Below are 17,681 nucleotides of genomic sequence, written 5' to 3'. Positions count from 1 at the left end.
GGGACGGGGAGGAAACCCAGGAGCCATGGGTGCACCAGGAGATGGAAAAGTGCCCTCTTGCCAAGGAAATGAAAGAGCAAAGCCTGCAGCTCAGCACACTGAAGGGGGGCAGTGCCCTTTCTGCCAGTGTCTCTCAAAGTCGATTAAAAAGTCCCATTTACATCAAAATGCCCTTCCAGACATGCTTCAATTTTACTTTTCCCCTTTCATCTCCTTCCACCCTCCGGCCCCACCTCGCAGCTCCATTGTGCTTGCAGCATCCCGTGCGGTGGCAAGGTCCGAGCCGGCTGCCAGAGCCAAAGGAAAGGGAGAGAAAGGAAAAGGCTTTAAACTAAGGGAGATGCCGGAATTGCTCCTGGTCCTGCTCCAACAGGAGCTGTGACCTCCTCTCCTGCCGGTCACTGCTTGGCGGCTGCCTCAGGGAGCAGCTGGGGGGGGGGGGACACAGCGCTGGCCGTGTCCCCGCAGTGGGGACAAGGAACTTGGGCTGCCTCTGCCTCCCCTGCTGCCCAGATTTCTGGTCAGGCTCCAGTAACCAGAGATGGTTTCAATGAGCTTTAAGAAAAGCCTTGGGCAAAGGTTGCAGAATTCACTGTCCCGCACCAGTCAGCAGCCTTCCCTCAACACCCGTTCCCGGCCAAGCAGCACTCTGCATGCCCTGCTGCCAGCAAGGAGCAGGGCTGGTGGCTCTGTAACGTCCCAGGAAAGTACTTTGCTCAAAGTTTAAGTTCATCTGTCTCCAGATCAGTCTTAGAAGTGCCACTTCCACTCAGTGCCAGGCCCTCCTCTGTCAAAGCCGTGGCCCACCTGCTCTCCCCAGATATTTGGGATTTAAGGAGCTGCTTTTCCCCAGCCCTGGCCCCGACAGCACCACATCTCCCTAACAAACTTCTGCAAGACTCTCAGAAACAAGCAGCACTTTCCCCAACTTGATTGACATCCAAGCCCAGGAGTGAAATCCCCTCTAGGGTAGGACAAGCACAAAGGTGGTTTAATTCCAGTCTAACCCATTCAAGCCCAGCTCTAGCAGTGCACAGTCCTGACGCCTTTGGCTGGGCTCTGCCCACCTCCCCTGACACGGAGCTTTTCCAGTCCTCCCTTCCTATTGCAGCTTCTATTTTTAACCCCCAGCATTATTTCTCCCTGTGTGACTTCAGACGCTCTCAGGGGACAGGGTGGAATTGCTGAGCTGGTGTTGGGCAAAGTGACCCAACTCTCACCTTCAGAAGCACTACAAATACTACAGGAGGGGCAAATTTGCCTCCGTTCACATTTTCCCTCCTCCTTCCCACCGAGCTTTGTCTGGAGCAAATAAAACCTGTGTCCAGCAAGCCGAGAAGCCATTTTGCTCCTCATTCTTCTCCGCCCTTTCCACCTTCACCATCAGCAAAGCTTTACCTCTGGCGCAGTCAGGAAAGTTGCCGTGTCCACACCCACTGTGGCAAATCAAGGTCAGAGCCATAGCCTTAAAATAGGTCTTAGGAGTCGAAGCTGCAGGGAAGGAGTTGGCTAAACAGGGGCAGAGAGGCAGCGCCACAGCCCCAGCGCAAAGGCAGCCGGCGCTCTGCTCCCGGGGCCCCGGCCGGGCTGACAACGCTTCATTACTCCCTTTCAGCCCGTCCTCCCGGCGCTGCGGAGCAGTAATTAAGGAGAAGGTCAGCAGAGAAGCCCTTCAAGAATCTCTACCTTCAGGGAAGTTGATCCAAACAACCCACCATTTGCTGCCTTCCAACTCACACAGCGCCTGAACCCCAGCGCCGACCGCTTGGCGATGCCTGGGTGCGCAGACAGCACGGTGCTGCCAGCCAGAGGGTGACAATGCCGGCAGATGATCGCCAATACCAACAAAGAATCATCAATACCACTGCTGGGAACAACGCAGAAACGCCCAGACACCAAAACCCCTGCTTTTTACAGCACACACATCCCGACGCGGTGAGAGCCGGGCAGCCTCCGAAAGGGATCCGTGCACAACGTTACCCAGCACTGCCACTTCTGGATCGCATCCCTGGTCCTGCAGCACTCAACACAGAGCCTAAAGCCTTAGCTCAGGGGCTCACAGAACCAGGAGAGCCGCAGCCACAGCTCCTGCGTTCACACCGGCTGAAATCAAGAGCCATTGTGGTCTGAGATGGGCAAAACCGCTCGGGACAGACCCAGTTTTGGGGCTGACTCCTTGGTTTTGCTGACTGGAACACATACAGCACCTGGGAGGGATTGTCCCAGCACTCTTCTGCCACCCACCCCTCAGCTTCCTGTAAGGAAACCATTTGTACTATCAGCAAATCTCTGGAATAAACCAGGAAAGGGAGTCTTGTCCCACTGCCTGACAAGGGGGTGGCAGCAGGTTTCCCAACAGAGGGCACAGAGTGGGCAAGGTCTTTCCTGCCAGGTCACAGGCACGCAGCATGAACTGGGCATACCAGGGACTGGCATCTGTAGGTACCCACACTTGAGGAGAAAGTGTTTTCAGGTAGCAATACAAAACGATTCTGCTCTGTCTGTGCACTGCTATGAAGCCACAGCACATTAATGCAAATTTGATGTCCCACAACTTCTTCTCCCAACTTCTTTACAGGCATGGAGGAACTCCTGGGAGCTCTGTGGGATGGGCCATGTGCCTCTATCCCCAACTCACACATCTCCATCTCCAACCCACATGCCTCCATCCTCAATTCCCAGCTCATGTGCCTCCATTCTTAATCCACACATTTCCATCCTCGACCCACACATCTCCATCCTCAAAGATGGAAAACAAAGAGGAAAAGGCCTTGCCTGGGAGAGCAGGAGCCAGGACCTCACTGCCCTTACCCAACTCCAGATATCCCCTCCCCAGGCTAGGGACAGCAACAGGAGTCCGTGCACTCTTCTTCCCACTGCTCCTGCCCCTCAATATGCCCAGGCACAAGACGCAGCCTGCACCAAGAGGAATAAATCCCAGCTGAGAAGAGATGGCTGAGCCGGCACCGGTGCCCTCCCAGCCAGGCAGTACCACCAGCAAACCCCCAGCTCCACCAACTGGTTTGCACCCTGAAAGGGAGGCACCACCTTGAGCCCACGGGCTCCACACACAGCAAAGGGAGGTGGTTTTGGAAGACTTTCGTGCCTCTCCTGGGTATTATGAAACCAGCCGAGGAGCATGAAAGCGCCTGCCGTGGGTGGGAGCACCCAGGGCTATCCAGAGAGCGCAGCCGGATTCCTGCCTGCTCTGGGAAAGCGAGTTGTGCTCCCCCACCCTGCACACACCCTTCCAAGGGGATTTTATGTTTTCTTTCCTGGGAGAGCAGGGTAAGCACAAACAACCAGCGCAGCCCCACGTGAAGGGGGTAATTAGGGAAGCAGCACCCATCGCTAAGCGAGGCAGGGCAGAGATCAAAAGCATTGCCAAGTGGTGAAGCTGCCGGGGATGGAGAATCGCTCCTGGGAACGGACTTGTGTGGGACCCACCTCACACCAGCTATGTGGGACTGTCCTTGAGAGGGCACCACTACCCTGCTGCGGTGCCATCCTCTCCCCACCTCCTTCTGGGATCAGAGTTGAATTCTGCTAAGGAACACGAGGGGAAGCGCCCAAGACACAAACTCAACAGACTGGCCTGTGTACCACCATCTGTCACCCCCCCCACCAAAACCATCAGGGCTGTGGTAGCCCCACAGACACAAGCCCTGGCAGCCATCACCAGCAGGATGGGAGCAAGCAGCCAAGACAGTGGTGTCAACCCCAACATCCCACAGGCAGGCTTTCCTCCATTCCTAACAAGTTTTCCTGTGGGCAAGTGAAAAAATGAAAGAAAACAGGGAAAAGCTCTGCTGAAGCAACACTTAGAGGCAAACACAAAGCGGTGCTGGTGCAAGATGGAGAACTGTGAGACGGCTCAGAGGGGCCACATGATGGATCCTCCTCTTTTCTCCCAACCCCAGCCCAGCGCCGCTGCCTTGTCAGGCTGCTGCTGCCCCAATTATTTCAGCAATTAGCTACCGCTAACGAGGGGGCAGGGGAAGGAGGCACATCACTGAGAAGCGCGTTCATTCCAGCATGGATGTGCAACCCAAACAGAGTCGAAAGAGAAATTCCAGCCTTCTCCAGCCCTTTGCATCTCCTTGAAACCTTATCCTGGCCAGGCCTCCAAACCATGGAGCACTGCAGCTCTGCCCAGTGAGAGGGAAGGAGGCTCTGCCATCCCCCAACAGCCCTTCCCCACCTCCTCCAGAAGCATCTCCTCCTCCTGCTGCTGCTGCTGTGAAGGAAGCTGGGAACAATGGGATGCACCAGTGCCAGCTCTGGAAGGGTTGCTCATAGACCACCAGGGATGAGGGACACGCAGGGGAGAGAGACAGCTGGGTGGCAGGGGGCGTGGGATAAGCAGCACAAGATACCAAGCCTTCAGTTCTTGCTTGGTGCAAGGGGGCAATTCTCCATCCTGCCAACGTGGAGGGGACACAGAGGGGCTCAGCAACTGCAAACAGAGGCCACTAGAGCAGGGGCAATGCAGAGCCCCCCTCCCTCCTCCAAGCTCACCCCACCAGAGAGCAGCTGCTGGCTGATGCACTGTCCAGACCCTCCCCTAACAACAAAAAAACCCAAGAAAAAAAAAACAAAAAAAAGAAGAATTATTATTTTTTATTCTAATTTCTTCTCCTCAAATAATTGCCTAATTGGCCGAGCCCCAGTTCCGTGCTGGGAGTGGATCCCAGGCTCGCTCTTGCATGAAGCATTTATTGTAGACATCAGAGGAGGGGAGGAGGGCAAGGCCAAGCCTGGCAAGCTGGGGGAGCGGGGCGGTGCCCACGGCCAGGTGGAAATTTCCCATCGCACCCAGAGGGAGGAATCCCAAAAATTAATCCCAGCCAGCCCCCGCAGCGTAGCTCTGAGTCAGTCGGGGTGAGCAGCACGGCCCGGACAGAGCGGGAGCGCGGAGAGAGCTGCGGGCACGCACCAGGAAGGGGGACCGCAGCCCCCATGCATCCCCACAGCCGGGGTGCCCCTTCCTCTCCTCCCCCTAATCCCCAGCCCCAAAGCAGAGCCCTTTTAGGGGAAAGTGTAACGCAATACCTGGAAAATTTCTCCCACCCGCTCTCCGCTGCTGGCTGCCAAATGTAAAACATATTTGCTGCTCGGCCTTGAAGAAACGTAACCTGCTGCTTAATTCCGACACGTTTATTCTTTGGGGGCCACAAAAAAATCCGTGCTGCTGCTGCTCGTGGCTCCTCTCCTTACACCCCACAGCCCTCGGGGGCAAGTGCTGCCAAAAAGCTGCCTGGGAGCCGTCCACCACCAACGCAAGCCCCGGAATGCCAGGGAAGGGCAGGAACTAAGCTCTGCCCATCCTGCTCTGCCTGCGGCACCGGTGCGGGCAGGGCAAGGAGTTTTTGACCAGTGAGTAGGTGCCCTTGAGCTCTGAGCATCAGCTGGAGATGCCACCAGCACAAAAGCCTATGGGATGAGCAAAGTCTACGGTGATGTCACGTTCCAAAGCAATGGATGGGGCAGGGACCACTACCCACCCACAGGGAGAATCATAGAACAGTCCATCCTGGAAGGGACCTCCAATGGCCTCAACCCCTCTGCAGTCATCAGGGACATCCTCAACCAAAGTAGGTTGCTCAGAAGACTTCTCTGTGAAGATGAGGCCACCTCATCCTTCCCTCTCCGTGCTGGGGGGGTCCCCACACAGCCCCCATCCCTCACCCCACCACCTCAGCTCGTCGGCAGGAGGAATTTTCCAGCAGGGCCGGGTCTGCGAGGGGAGGCTGGAGCAGTGGAAAGGAGCTGAGGGGAAGGCACAATGTGTTCTGCAGACTGAGCGATCCGACAGGGCCCATTAAAGGAAACAATTTGTAATACAATAATTATTATGTCGTTTCTCTGGACTCTTTCCTAAGCCTCTCTTTAAGCAGTTAGAGGCTTGATGTGCCTGTATAAAGCAGACATGAGCTGTAGGGCTGAGGATGCTGAAGTGCCTACATGTGTCGAGGCGAGGCAAGACAGGGTGGACTTTTCTCCATGTGCTCACCCAGAGGGATGGGAGCTGATCCCTGTTTGCTCGAAGCCCTCGAGGGATGGCTCGGAGATCACCAGGAGCACAGCAGGCAGGGGACACAAAGCTCCCCAGTTGCAGAGATGCTGCCATACCCTCAATCCCCATCAGATGAGCATCCTCACCCTGCACACTGCTAGCCACGTTCATTCGAGATCATGGCAAGGGCCACGTCCTGGCAGCGCAGCCAGGACCTGCAGCTTCTCCAGCTCTGCCTTTACACTCTGAAGTTCTCGGCCGCACATCTGAAGAAAGCTGCGGCAGCGAACAACAGAGCGAGAGCAAGCAACACAAATCCCCGGGATAATGAGCCTGGAGGAGGGAGACGGTGGGCTCTGTCTGAGGAGGGAGCCGTGCTTTTATTGGAGAGGCCTAAAAGGGCTATAAATCCTCAGATTCAAAGGCAAGCTCAAGCTCTTTCAAGTCTGAGGAAGGCCTGGGATGTGTCAGCCGGGAGGACTAACCACGCCGCGTCCCCTGCTGAAGTGGCCTCTTCAGCAAAGCCGCGCTGCAGCCCGGGATATTACACCCAGATCCTTTCCATATGCCACCCGCCCAGCTGCGCCCAAGCTCCGCCGCCGTCCTCGCCAGCACGGGGGCAGTCTGCCCTGACCCCTCTCCCGGACCAAAACCAGCCACCTCCTGCACTACATCCATCGCTGCTTTCTCAGGGCACAGCAACAATTTGCCTCCCAAAAGCCCGGTGGGAGCTGGAGGGGAGGGCTGCAATAAAACAGCAAGCAAACACAAAAGATGCCAGAGCCCAGCACCACCATCACATGCCTGAGCATCACCAAAACCCCCAGCACCATGTCCCTGAGCACCACCGCTGCATCCTTAAGCACCACCACCACACCCTTGAGCATCACTGAAACCCTCTCACATGCCTGAGCACCATCAGTTCATCCTTAAGCATCACCAAAACCCCCACCACCGTGTCCCTGAGCACCACCGCTGCACCCTTAAGCACCACCACCACACCCTTGAGCACCACTGAAACCCTCTCACATGCCTGAGCACCATTAGTTCATCCTTGAGCATCACCAAAACCCCCAGCACCGTGTCCCTGAGCACCACCGCTGCACCCTTAAGCACCACCACCACACCCTTGAGCATCACTGAAACCCCCAAGCACCACCACCACATCCACCAGCACCACTGAAACCCCCAGCACCATCACTGCATGCTGTGCTGCTGCCAGACCCCGCCCTGTGCATAAGTCCAGGCCCCAGCCTGTGCTCAGACATTTCAGGAACCCATCAAAATGGTAAAACTGGTAGCAAAGAGGTGATGGTGTCGAGTCTCAGCCCCGCACTAACACGTGGGCAACTGCAGACATTTCCTGGCCTTGATGAAAAGGAGAACATGTGAACACTCAGGGATCAATATTAACACTATAAGGTTATTTATAGCTGATAAGCAGTGAACACACACTTTGCTTTCTGAAGAACCTACTCAGAAGGATGCTGAAAGCCAAGCTGGGTGGAAGGTCCCCAAGGCTGAGCTCATGCTCCAAGCCAGGGAGTCACCAAGTGTGAGGGAAAGGATTTCCAGGAAATGAATCATAGAACGGCTTAGGTTGAAGGGACCTCAGAGATCATCTACTCTAACTCCCCTGCCATGGGCACGGATGCCTCTCAACTAGACTTGGTTGCCCAAGGCTTCACCCAGTCTGGCCTTAAACACCTCCAAGGAGGAGGAATCCACAGCCACTCTGGGCAACCTATTCCAGAGTCTCACCACTCCAATACTGAAGAACTTCTTAAGATCCAGTCTAACCCTGCTCTCCCTCAGCTTCAAACCATTCCCCCTTACCCTGTTGCTAGACACCCTTATGAAAATTCACTCTCCAGCTTTCCTGTAGGATCCTTCAGGGACTGGAAGGCAGCTCTCAGGTCCCCCACCATGGAACAATGAGGGACACAGAATCATATGATCACTTAGGCTGTGAAAGACCTTTAAAATCATCAAGTCTAAGTATGAACCAAACACTACCAAGTCTGCCACTAAACCATGTCCCTTAGCACCACATCTACTCAGCCTTTAAACCCCACAGGCACTCCACTGCTGCTCTGGGCAGCCTATTCTGGGGCTTGACAACCCTTTTGGGGAAGGAATTCATCTCTATGTCCAACCTAAACCTCCCCTGGCACAACTTGAGGCCGTTTCCTCTCATCTTGTCTTGCTACTTGGGAGAACAGACCAATACTCTCTTTGCTCCAGTCTCCTTTCAGGTAGCTGAAGAGAGTGAGAAGGTCTCCCTTTTGAGTCAAGGGTGCCTACCAGGGAGGGTACCATCATGCCAAGCCTTTGCAGTGAGGGAGGACCCAGCCACCCAGAGGAGACTGCTTCTAAAATATCACAAGGGAGCACACAGAGAGCTCATGGCATCCCCTTGGCACCCTGCCCCTAGCACCTCCGCGTTGGCACCAGTAAGAGCCAACCCACGTCAAACTGGGTTCACACAAAGCCTCTCACCACGGCCCAACCCCACTGCCGTGGCACACGTGGACATCCACGCAGGCACAGCACCACGGTGGGACAAAAGCCCGAGAAAACATCCACCTCACGGCTGGACGCTAACGAACCCCTCCAGCTCCAGGTCTCTGCGCAGCCTCCCCTCTCCCCCAGCAGCCTTGGGAAGGGGGAGCAGCCCACCTGGGAAGAGGCGGCTGCAGCTAGAAGAGGTTATTCCGGAGCAGGCGAGCCGTGGATATAAATAGCTGGCATTTCTCAAGCACAGCTGCTCGGCTCTGCCGGGGCGGCACTGCCACGCCGGCACCTGAGCCAGGCTGCATCCCAACCGGAGGCGCCGGCGGGGAGAGCTCCAGAAGCCACCACTCGCTGAAACACCACGAGAAACATCCCCCCACCGCCGCCCCGTGCTGCCCCCCGTCTCCTGGCTGTCCCCAGGAAGAAGGGTGCTGGACAAGCCCAAGCACCCCTCTCCAGGCTGGGCATCACCCCACGGCCTCAGCAGGGTTTGGCTGCAGTCCCAGAGGGAAAACTTTGCTCCCTGAAAGCGCAGAGGCTGTGCAAACCCCACCCTGGGCACAAATCCAGCCCAACCAAGCAGGACGTTCAGCCTCGGCTTGTCCGACTCATCTGGAACCAAGCCTGGACAGGCTGGCGGAGCCTGGAACGCCAGGATTCCGAGGCTCCAGCCCAGCCATGAGCACAACACCGGTGTTCCAATCAGACAGCCCACGGGGAGCAAAAGAAACCTGCCCAAAGCATGCACCAAGGGCCAAACCTCCCCATGAACAGGCAAAACGCCACCACCACCCCCTCTTGCTCGCCAAAGGAGGGTTCTCCACCATGCCACCTGCCCCAGAGCGAGGGACAAGAAGGAGAAGAGCATCCAGAAAAGCTGCCAAAAGGTCGGAAAGCAGCAGAAAGGGCCTCGGTTGTTTGAGGCAAGCACAACAAAAGCCTCGCAGCCCTGCCGCCACATTCCTGCCCAGATGTGACGCCGCGATAGCGCTGAGCCCCGAGTCCTCCTCCAGCTCTCCCGATAGAAGCGATCATTAATTAGACACAGAGAGGATTTCAGCTTTGTTTCCCCCCACCCTGGTTCAGCTGCCAGACTCCAAGTAGCATGTGCTACTGATCGGTACAAGATGTTTTCCCACCGGAGCCCGACGCTCCTCGGGCTTCCCAGCAGCGCTGCCACCGCACTGCCCATCACCGACGGGGTGCAGGGACTGCAGCGCCACCGGGAAGCTATGGGGCAGATGAGATCCAGCAATCCCATACGGAAAGAAAGAACCCCTCTGGTTTCCAGGGGACGATCCAACGTCTCCTAATATGTGTCATGCAAGAGACTGCACACACAGCTCTTCAGCATTCTCAACCAGTACAAACATGTCCAGGGCTTAGGGGGGGGGGACCCCCGTCCACCAGTAAAGCGGATCAGGGAGGGAATCTCTGCCCACCCAGTAAAGCTGCTCAATGTGGACCACTGCCTGCCCAGTAAAGCTACTCAAGGAGGATCCCTGCCCGCCCAGTAAAGCTCCTTGTGAGAACTCCAGCTCGCCCAGTAAAGCAGCTCAGGAGGGGGGACCCCTGCCCACCCAGCAGAACTGCTCAGTGACACCTCTGCCCACCTGACCTGGGTTGCGGGCACATCCCACCCTGTTTGGGATAAGGATCCAAGAAGCAGCTTCCAATCCCAAGCGATGGAGCAGCAAAGGGACGCAGCCCCCCCAGGGTCCCCAAAGGCCTCCGCGCCCCATCCCGTGCCCGCTGCCACAAGGCTCCGAGGAGCTGCAGCAGCTGCTGCGCTGCGGAGCGAGCTCCGGGCTCCTTTTACAATCAATCAGCCACCCCATCACGGCTCTTTTTTCTTCCCTCTTTCCAAGGAAGCAGTTAAATCCATTTTATAGAATCCAGCGGTATTTACCCAGCTACTGCCACAGCCGCAGCCCTGCCTCCGCTCGCTCTTTTTTAATTGAAATTAATGAAGTCATTCCCAAATGACACACAAGGAGCCCTGGATGCTCCTTTCCTCCCCTCCTCAGCCCAGCAAGAAAGGTAACGAGGTTGGGCACAGTGGTTTTGGGCCTGGGGTGGGGTGGGGGGGGGGTGATAGCAAGAGCGGCCCCACGTTGAGAGAACACCCAAGGGCCAAACACCAGGCTCTCTCCATCAGCACAACCCCCAGCACCCAGCAAAGGGCTCCTTCAGCACCCTCTCAGCAGGCTGGGGAAAGGCACCTCCATTCCAGAGGAGAAAAAGGCACCTCCATTCCAGAGGGGAAAAAGGCACCTCCATTCCAGGGGGGAAAAAGGCACCTCCATTCCAGGGGGGAAAAAGGCACCTCCATTCCAGGGGGGAAAAAGGCACCTCCATTCCAGGGGGGAAAAAGGCACCTCCATTCCAGGGGGGAAAAAGGCACCTCCATTCCAGGGGGGAAAAAGGCACCTCCATTCCACGGGGGAAAAAGGCACCTCCATTCCAGGGGGGAAAAAGGCACCTCCATTCCACGGGGGAAAAAGGCACCTCCATTCCAGGGGGGAAAAAGGCACCTCCATTCCAGAGGGGAAAAAGGCACCTCCATTCCAGGGGGGAAAAAGGCACCTCCATTCCAGGGAGGAAAAAGGCACCTCCATTCCAGCGGGAAACTCCAACTGGGCTGCAAACTGTCCAGGTTCCCTTCAAACCAACCTTCAGGGATTCAGCAAAACCCCAAATCTCACCAGATCCCACTCGATCCTTTATGGGACCTTCTGCGTCTGCCAGGGAGCCCCAACCTCCAGGAGATGGGAGCCTCCAAAGGTTTCACAAGCCGAATATGGCTTCTAACTTAAAAAACAAGCAACACATTTTCCCTCTTTTCCAATTTCTTCTACTACAAAGCATCTCCTGCACCCACTGCTACGGTAATTCAACTCCATCTGCTCCGACAAGTGCGAGTGCACCCATACAGAGCTCCAGGCCCGGCCATTCCCCTCCCTGCAAGAACTTTGTCCCTTAGAAATGGCATTAAAAAAGGGCAAATTCACACCAGGCTTCAAACCCAGCAGTCACACAATTCTGCAGGATGCCTCAACGGCAAAGGCAGAGCAGAAATCCCACGAAGGGTTAGGCGTTTGTCTCAGGGTGGGTTATTCCCCTCCCCTTCCCTGTAATGTTTTGTTAAATAAATACACTTATTTTGTTTTCAGGAGGTTGCTGGGCTGCTCCACCGAGGTAGCAAGCGAGCAGAGCCCTGTAAAACTTTATCTGAGGGGTGGGGGGGAGGAAAAAAGAGCGAAGCTGAGCAGCAAGGGCCCGTCCTGCGGAGCTATGTGGATGATGTGTCCCATTTCCCCCACCTCCTTATTAAAATACTTTCTGGAGAGGCAAATTCCAGCCCGAAATGAATTTTCCAAGCCATATTTTATGAGGAATGCTTCCTTTTAACGGCCGGCACAGGAGCCCACCAGGGTCAATATTTCTCCACAATTACAGCCAAGGGAGCTCCGAAAGGATTTAAGCCAGAATTTCCCCGGCTATTCCCGGCTGCCTGAGGCCAGCACGCTCTCACCAACCCCCTGGCCAGGCTGCACAAGGGTGGGTTAAATCCCAAACACATCCCTCCATCTTCTCCTCTGCAACCCCCTTTGGACACGATGGAATAAAATTGAAACCATTTTTGCTCCCTGAGAGTCTTTCCAAGGAGCTCCTTGGACATTCAGAGGGGGAAAAACTCATTGAGAGGAGACTCAGCTCAGCCTCAGCTCACCCCAAACACAGGTTTAGGACAATTGTCACTTTTTACTCAGCAAAAGCATTTCTAGGCCTGGGGTTTTTTTGCCCTTAGAAGACAGAGAATCGATCACAACAGGACAATGGTGACCATTTCACCGCTGACTTTTGGACACGCACACACCAAGCAGCCAAAGGCAGACGCTTCCCAGCGCAGCACGCAGCTCTTACAGCTTCAGCTGGTCTCAACTCCACGAGGAAACCATCCCTCTTATCTGAGACGTTATCAGCACCATGCTGACAACCACCACAAGACCAGGAACCCACCGAGGACACCCTGGTGAAGTTGTAACCCCACGCCCTGTAAGTGCTGCCCAGGGGAACGAAGGGCAGGAAAATATTTTCCTTATTTCCAGCAAATCCCAATGTGAAATGTTTTCTCCTTCTATCTGTTGGAAAATTCCACTGAGCCATGGTGTTTTTTTCACAGCTCTCACTCTCTTCACTCCAAAAACAAGAGTTAAAGCTTGGCAAAGAGTTGGCACTGTCAAGGCATCGCCCACAGATGCCTTGGAAGCTCAAAACAGGGTGGTGGGCACACGCTGGGGAGTGGGGGGGGGTGTATGTTAATGCATCTACCCGGGTTTAAGCCCAGCATAACAAAGAGCTCAGCTTCTCCTCAGACTGGAACTGGACTTTGTACATCCCAGGCTGGTTCACTCCACTGTGGTCACAGGCAGAAGCGGCCGGGAAGAGGCTCTGCCCAGTGCCACCCAACCTGCAACAGCACAAGGATGTGAAACAATGAGGCACCTCGAAACAGGACCCCAAAGATGAGGGCTCGGGGTCAGACAGATGAGATCACGGACGGGCAACCACAGCACCCACCACGGCAAAACCCAAGCGTGGGTTCCATCACGGGATCCCACCCCAGCAGAGCCATTCCTGGGTGGGAATGACGACATTTCGGCACTCCTCAGGGCCCTCTCCCATCCCCGTGGAGAAGCACCAGCGCTGCCCCCAAGCCCACACCCAACACGAGGTGCCCACCAGAGCGGTGCCCACGCAGGACGGCACCCAACCAGAAAGCCACGCTGAGGACAACCAACCTCCAAAATGGGGGGGGGGGGGATCAGAAAATCTCAAGCAGTGCTCCAGGGGAAGGGACACCTCAGAACCCACCACACCCAGGGCTCAGTGCCAGGCACCAGCAGGCTCTCAGGAGACAGAGAGCAGGGTGATACCCCCCGGGGTGTGCCCACCACGTCCTCCCCAGTGTCCCAGGCCTCGGCCATTTAACAAAAGCAACACTAAGGAAGGGGACTGGGGTGACATGGCCACAATCAGCAGCAAGCCCAAGCCTTTTCCACCCTCTCTTGCCCTTTTTCACATAAAAAGGTGATTTTTTTTTGCTGTTGGTTTTTAGTTTTTGGAGCCAGCCTCCCTGCCTCCCCCTCACCAACCCAACCGATTCCCAAGAGGAAAGGCTCCCCAGCCAAGGGACATGTCTCCAAAGGGAAGCCACACCAAGCAGGAGAACGACCTCACGGGAGCTTCCACAACCTCATCCCAGCGTTCCCAATGAGCTGAGCAGGAGTTTGAGGCTGTTGAGCCTCCAAAGTCGCCTCTTTTTTTTTTATTTCCACCAAAAAACAGAGCCATGAACGGTTGGTTTAGAGTAAAAGCATCCAAGCAGGGAAGGTCGACCAAATCGTTTCAGTCCTCTCCAACCCTCAGAAACTCTCTTTTGTGAGGAATGTGGTTGGGAGAGGAAGAAAAAAAAAAAAAGTGAGAGAGAAAAAAAGGGGGGAAAAAAAAGAAAAAAGAAAAACAAAAAGAGAGAAAAGGGGAAAAAAAACCCCAAACCCAGGCTGCAAGCAGGATTTGTTGTTTTCTAAGCCGAGAAGGGGCTAAAATCAACAAACATTCCATGATTTACAAGATAAAGCCCAGCAAGAGGGCTAGCAAAACCACCCTGACACCATCCCAGGGCAGCAGTGACCAGTCCAACACCTTCCACTCCACCTTCTACCCTCCTCACCCCTTCATCCCTCTCTCATTGTTCCTGCACCTCAGCCGGGGCAGAGAGACAGACAAATATAGGACGTGTGGATGTAGGGAATTTGAGGGAGGGTGGAGGGGGGGGTATAGAGAAGCAGAGAAGGGCTGCGGAGGAGCCCCACCGCCGGCTTTGTTCGCCGGACCGGGGTGGTCCCGTTCGCATCAAAATCCCCCCACACAACCCCCGATCCTCGCTCTCCTCCGTGAGCTGTTCGGAGAAGAAAAAACACAACCAACCAACCAACCAACCAAAAAAAGACAAAAAAAAAGGGGGGGGAAAATCATAAAAATAAAATAAAGTAAAATAAAAAGAGGATAAATCCAGCTGTAGAGTCGGTGTTGAGACCGGGGAGCGGGCAGCCGGCCCCGGGGAGAGGCAGCGGCAGCACCTTCGGAGCCTCCCCAAGCTCCAGGGAGGAAGAATTAAAGGTGAGAGGCGCAGGGGGGGTGGAATCTGAACCAAAAAATAAATACTTTAAAGAAAGAAAAAAAAATATTAAAAAAAAAAAACACAAAGCCACTAGATTTTAAACGCTCCCCCCCAAAAAATATTTGAAGATAATGTTTATTAATAAGCCCCGATCTTTAAAAATGGGGGTGCGAGGGGAGGGTTAAAAAAAACCTCTTAAAAGCCTAAGGTTTGGGGCAGGGAAAAAAAAAAAAAACACACAAATAAAAACCGAAAAGGTAAAGGCAGCAGCCCCGAGAAGCAGCCCCGGGAGCTCAGCGAGGGTCCGTACTCCAGCCCCGGGATCGCTCCTCTCCGTCCGTCGCCCGCAGCCTCCAGCCGCTCCTCGCTGCGCTCTCCCAAGGAGGCAAAGATCTCCTCCGAAATCCTGCGGCTTGGATTACATTCATCGCCTTGGGTGGATATTCCCGGTTTTCCTGCCAGGCGGGGTGCGAGGCGGCTTTCTCCACCACCCCCATCCCCGATTCTCCCTCTCCGCTCCCCTCGCGCCCCTCCGCCGCACGTACTTTGGGTTACTGGAGCTCCAGGAGACCGGTTCCAGGCTCTTGGCGAACGGCGCGGCGAAGCGGCACAGGGCGAGGAGGACGCCCAGCAACCACCGCCCGCCGCGGGGCCGCGCCATCGTCCCTCGGCGGCGGGACGGGACGGGCGTCAGGCGCCCATGCCGCTTCCCCGCCGCCTTCCTCCGGCTCCCGTCCCGCCGCCGCCGCCGCCTCCTCCTCCTCCTCCGACGCTGCTGTCGCCGCCGTCCCCTCCCGCACAGCGGCGCCGCCCGCCTCGACGTTCCCTCTACTGCTTCGCGCAGGCAACGCTGCGGGCAGCCCTAAGCGGGACGGCCAATGGCTGAGCGGCGCGGGGGGGGCCTCGACCGGCAGGGACACGCCCACTTGCTGCTCTTAAAGGGCACGCGTAGCTTTTGGGGGTTTTTAACACCTCGGCGCTCTGCCCCCACCCCCCGAACAACTGCCCCCCAGCTTCCACCGGTCACCGCTTGAACGGGGTGCGGGGAGAAGGCGATGGGAACGGGCAATCGGGGCGCCGGGGTCCCGCCGGCCCATCCCCATCCCCGTGTGTGTGTGCGTGTGTCCCACGTCTCCGCCTCCTCCCGCCTCTCCTGTCATTCAGCCGCGATCCAACAGCGCCCCCTAGCGGACTCTAGCGGCCGCGCCCTTGCCCTGCTCTCGGGGAGCCATCGACGGGGAGGACGCGGAACGGCTGCGGGTGGAGAGCGAACGGCTCCAAGCGCGGGGCAACGACGCCCGGGTGGGGAGGGACTGGGAAAGGGTTTGAGGAGCGGTCGAAGGCTTGGAGATGTTTCAAGAACTTTTGGGAAGGGTTTTCATTGATTTCCCGGGATTTTTGGAAGGTTTTTTGGACTTTTTTACCTTTTTTTTTTTTTAAGGGTTTGGGGGTTTTGGTTAGGATTTTTTTGTTTACATTTTCAGAGATTTTTTGAGTTTTGGGTTTTTTTTTTTTAAGTTTTGTTTGCAATTTTGGAAGGTTTCTTGGAGTTTTTTTTCACAGGTTTCAAAGGTTGGGAATTTTTAGGCTTTTTAAAGTGGATTTTAAGAGGTTTTTTTAAGGATTTTTAAAGATTTTTTTCACATTTTCAATGATTTTTGGAGAGTTTTTTAAAAGCTTTCATAAAATTGTGAAGGTTTCTTGAAGTTTTTTCTCAGGTTTCTAACGTTGGGAATTTTTTGGATTTTTAAAGTGAGTTTTAAGAGGGTTTTTTAAGGATTTTTTTAGATTTTTATCACATTTTCAAAGATTTATAGAGAATTTTCTTAAAGGTTTTTGACATTTTTGAAGGTTTCTTGGAGGTTTTTCACAGGTTTCTAACGTTGGGAATTTTTAGGCTTTTTAAAGTGGATTTTAAGAGGGTTTTTTGGATTTTTTTTAGGTTTTTATCACATTTTCAATGATTTTTTTGAGAGTTTTTTAAAAGGTTTTGGAAATTTTTGAAGGTTTCTTGGAGGTTTTTCACAGATTTCTAAGGCTGGGAATTTTTAGGGCTTTTAAAGTGAGTTTTAAGAGGATTTTAGAGGATTTTTAAAGATTTTTTTTCACATTTTCTATGATTTTTTGAGAGTTTTTTAAAGGGTTTTGGAAAATTTTGAAGGTTTCTTGGATTTTTTTCACAGATTTCTAAGGTTGGGAATTTTTAGGCTTTTTAAAGTGGATTTTAAGAGGATTTTTTAGGATTTTTTTAGGTTATTATCACATTTTTCAAAGATTTATGGACAGTTTTTAAAAGGTTTTTGAAATCTTTGAAGGTTTCTTGGAGTTTTTTCACAGGTTTCTAAGGTTGGGAAGTTTTAGGATTTTATAAGGGTTTTTTAAGGATTTTTAAATTTTTTTTTCCACATTTTCAAATATTTTTGTTAGTTTTTTTAATTCTTTTGGAAAATTTTGAAGTTTTTTTTGTGGTTTTTTTTTTCCATAGGTTTCTAAGGTTGGAATTTTCTAGGATTTTTTAAGTGGTTTTTTTTAAGGATTTTTTTTGCTTTATCACATTTTCAGAGATTTTTAAAGAGTTTTTTTTAAGGTTTTGGAAATGTTTGAAGGTTTCTTGGAGTTTTTTGACAGATTTCTAAGGTTGGGATTTTTTAGGATTTTTAAAGTGATTTTTAAGTGTTTTTTTTATGTTTTTTTTTAGGGTTTTATCACATTTTCAAAGATTTTTGAAGAGTTTTTTTAAAGCTTTTGGAAAATTTTGAAGGTTTCTTGGAGATTTTTCACAAGTTTTTAAGGTTGGGATTTTTCAGGATTTATTAAGGGTTTCTAAAGGGTTTTTTTTAGGATTATTTTTAAGTTTTTTTCACATTTTCAAAGATTTTTTTGGGAGGTTTTTTAAAAGGTTTTGGAAAAATTTGAAGGTTTCTTGGAGTTTTTTTCACAGATTTCTAAGCTTGGGATTTTTTA

The 17,681-nt window shown here is 53.4% G+C and overlaps 1 protein-coding gene across 1 annotated transcript in view; it reads right to left on the bottom strand.

Moving 5' to 3' along the window:
* EFNB1 (ephrin B1) overlaps positions 1 to 15,541 on the bottom strand; it is a 57,960-nt gene extending 42,419 nt beyond the window's left edge. The window contains exon 1 of the mRNA XM_064159016.1: positions 15,263 to 15,541. Within this exon, the coding sequence (XP_064015086.1) occupies positions 15,263 to 15,378 (116 nt within the window). The 5' untranslated portion in view covers positions 15,379 to 15,541. The remainder of the gene's footprint in view (positions 1 to 15,262) is intronic.
* Positions 15,542 to 17,681: the final 2,140 nt, after the last annotated feature.

This window comes from Pogoniulus pusillus, chromosome 19, assembly GCF_015220805.1.
Source record: "Pogoniulus pusillus isolate bPogPus1 chromosome 19, bPogPus1.pri, whole genome shotgun sequence".
NCBI classification, from domain to species: domain Eukaryota; kingdom Metazoa; phylum Chordata; class Aves; order Piciformes; family Lybiidae; genus Pogoniulus; species Pogoniulus pusillus.
Note: the sequence above shows the minus strand (reverse complement) of the source record. Positions and strands in the feature narration are given on the sequence as shown.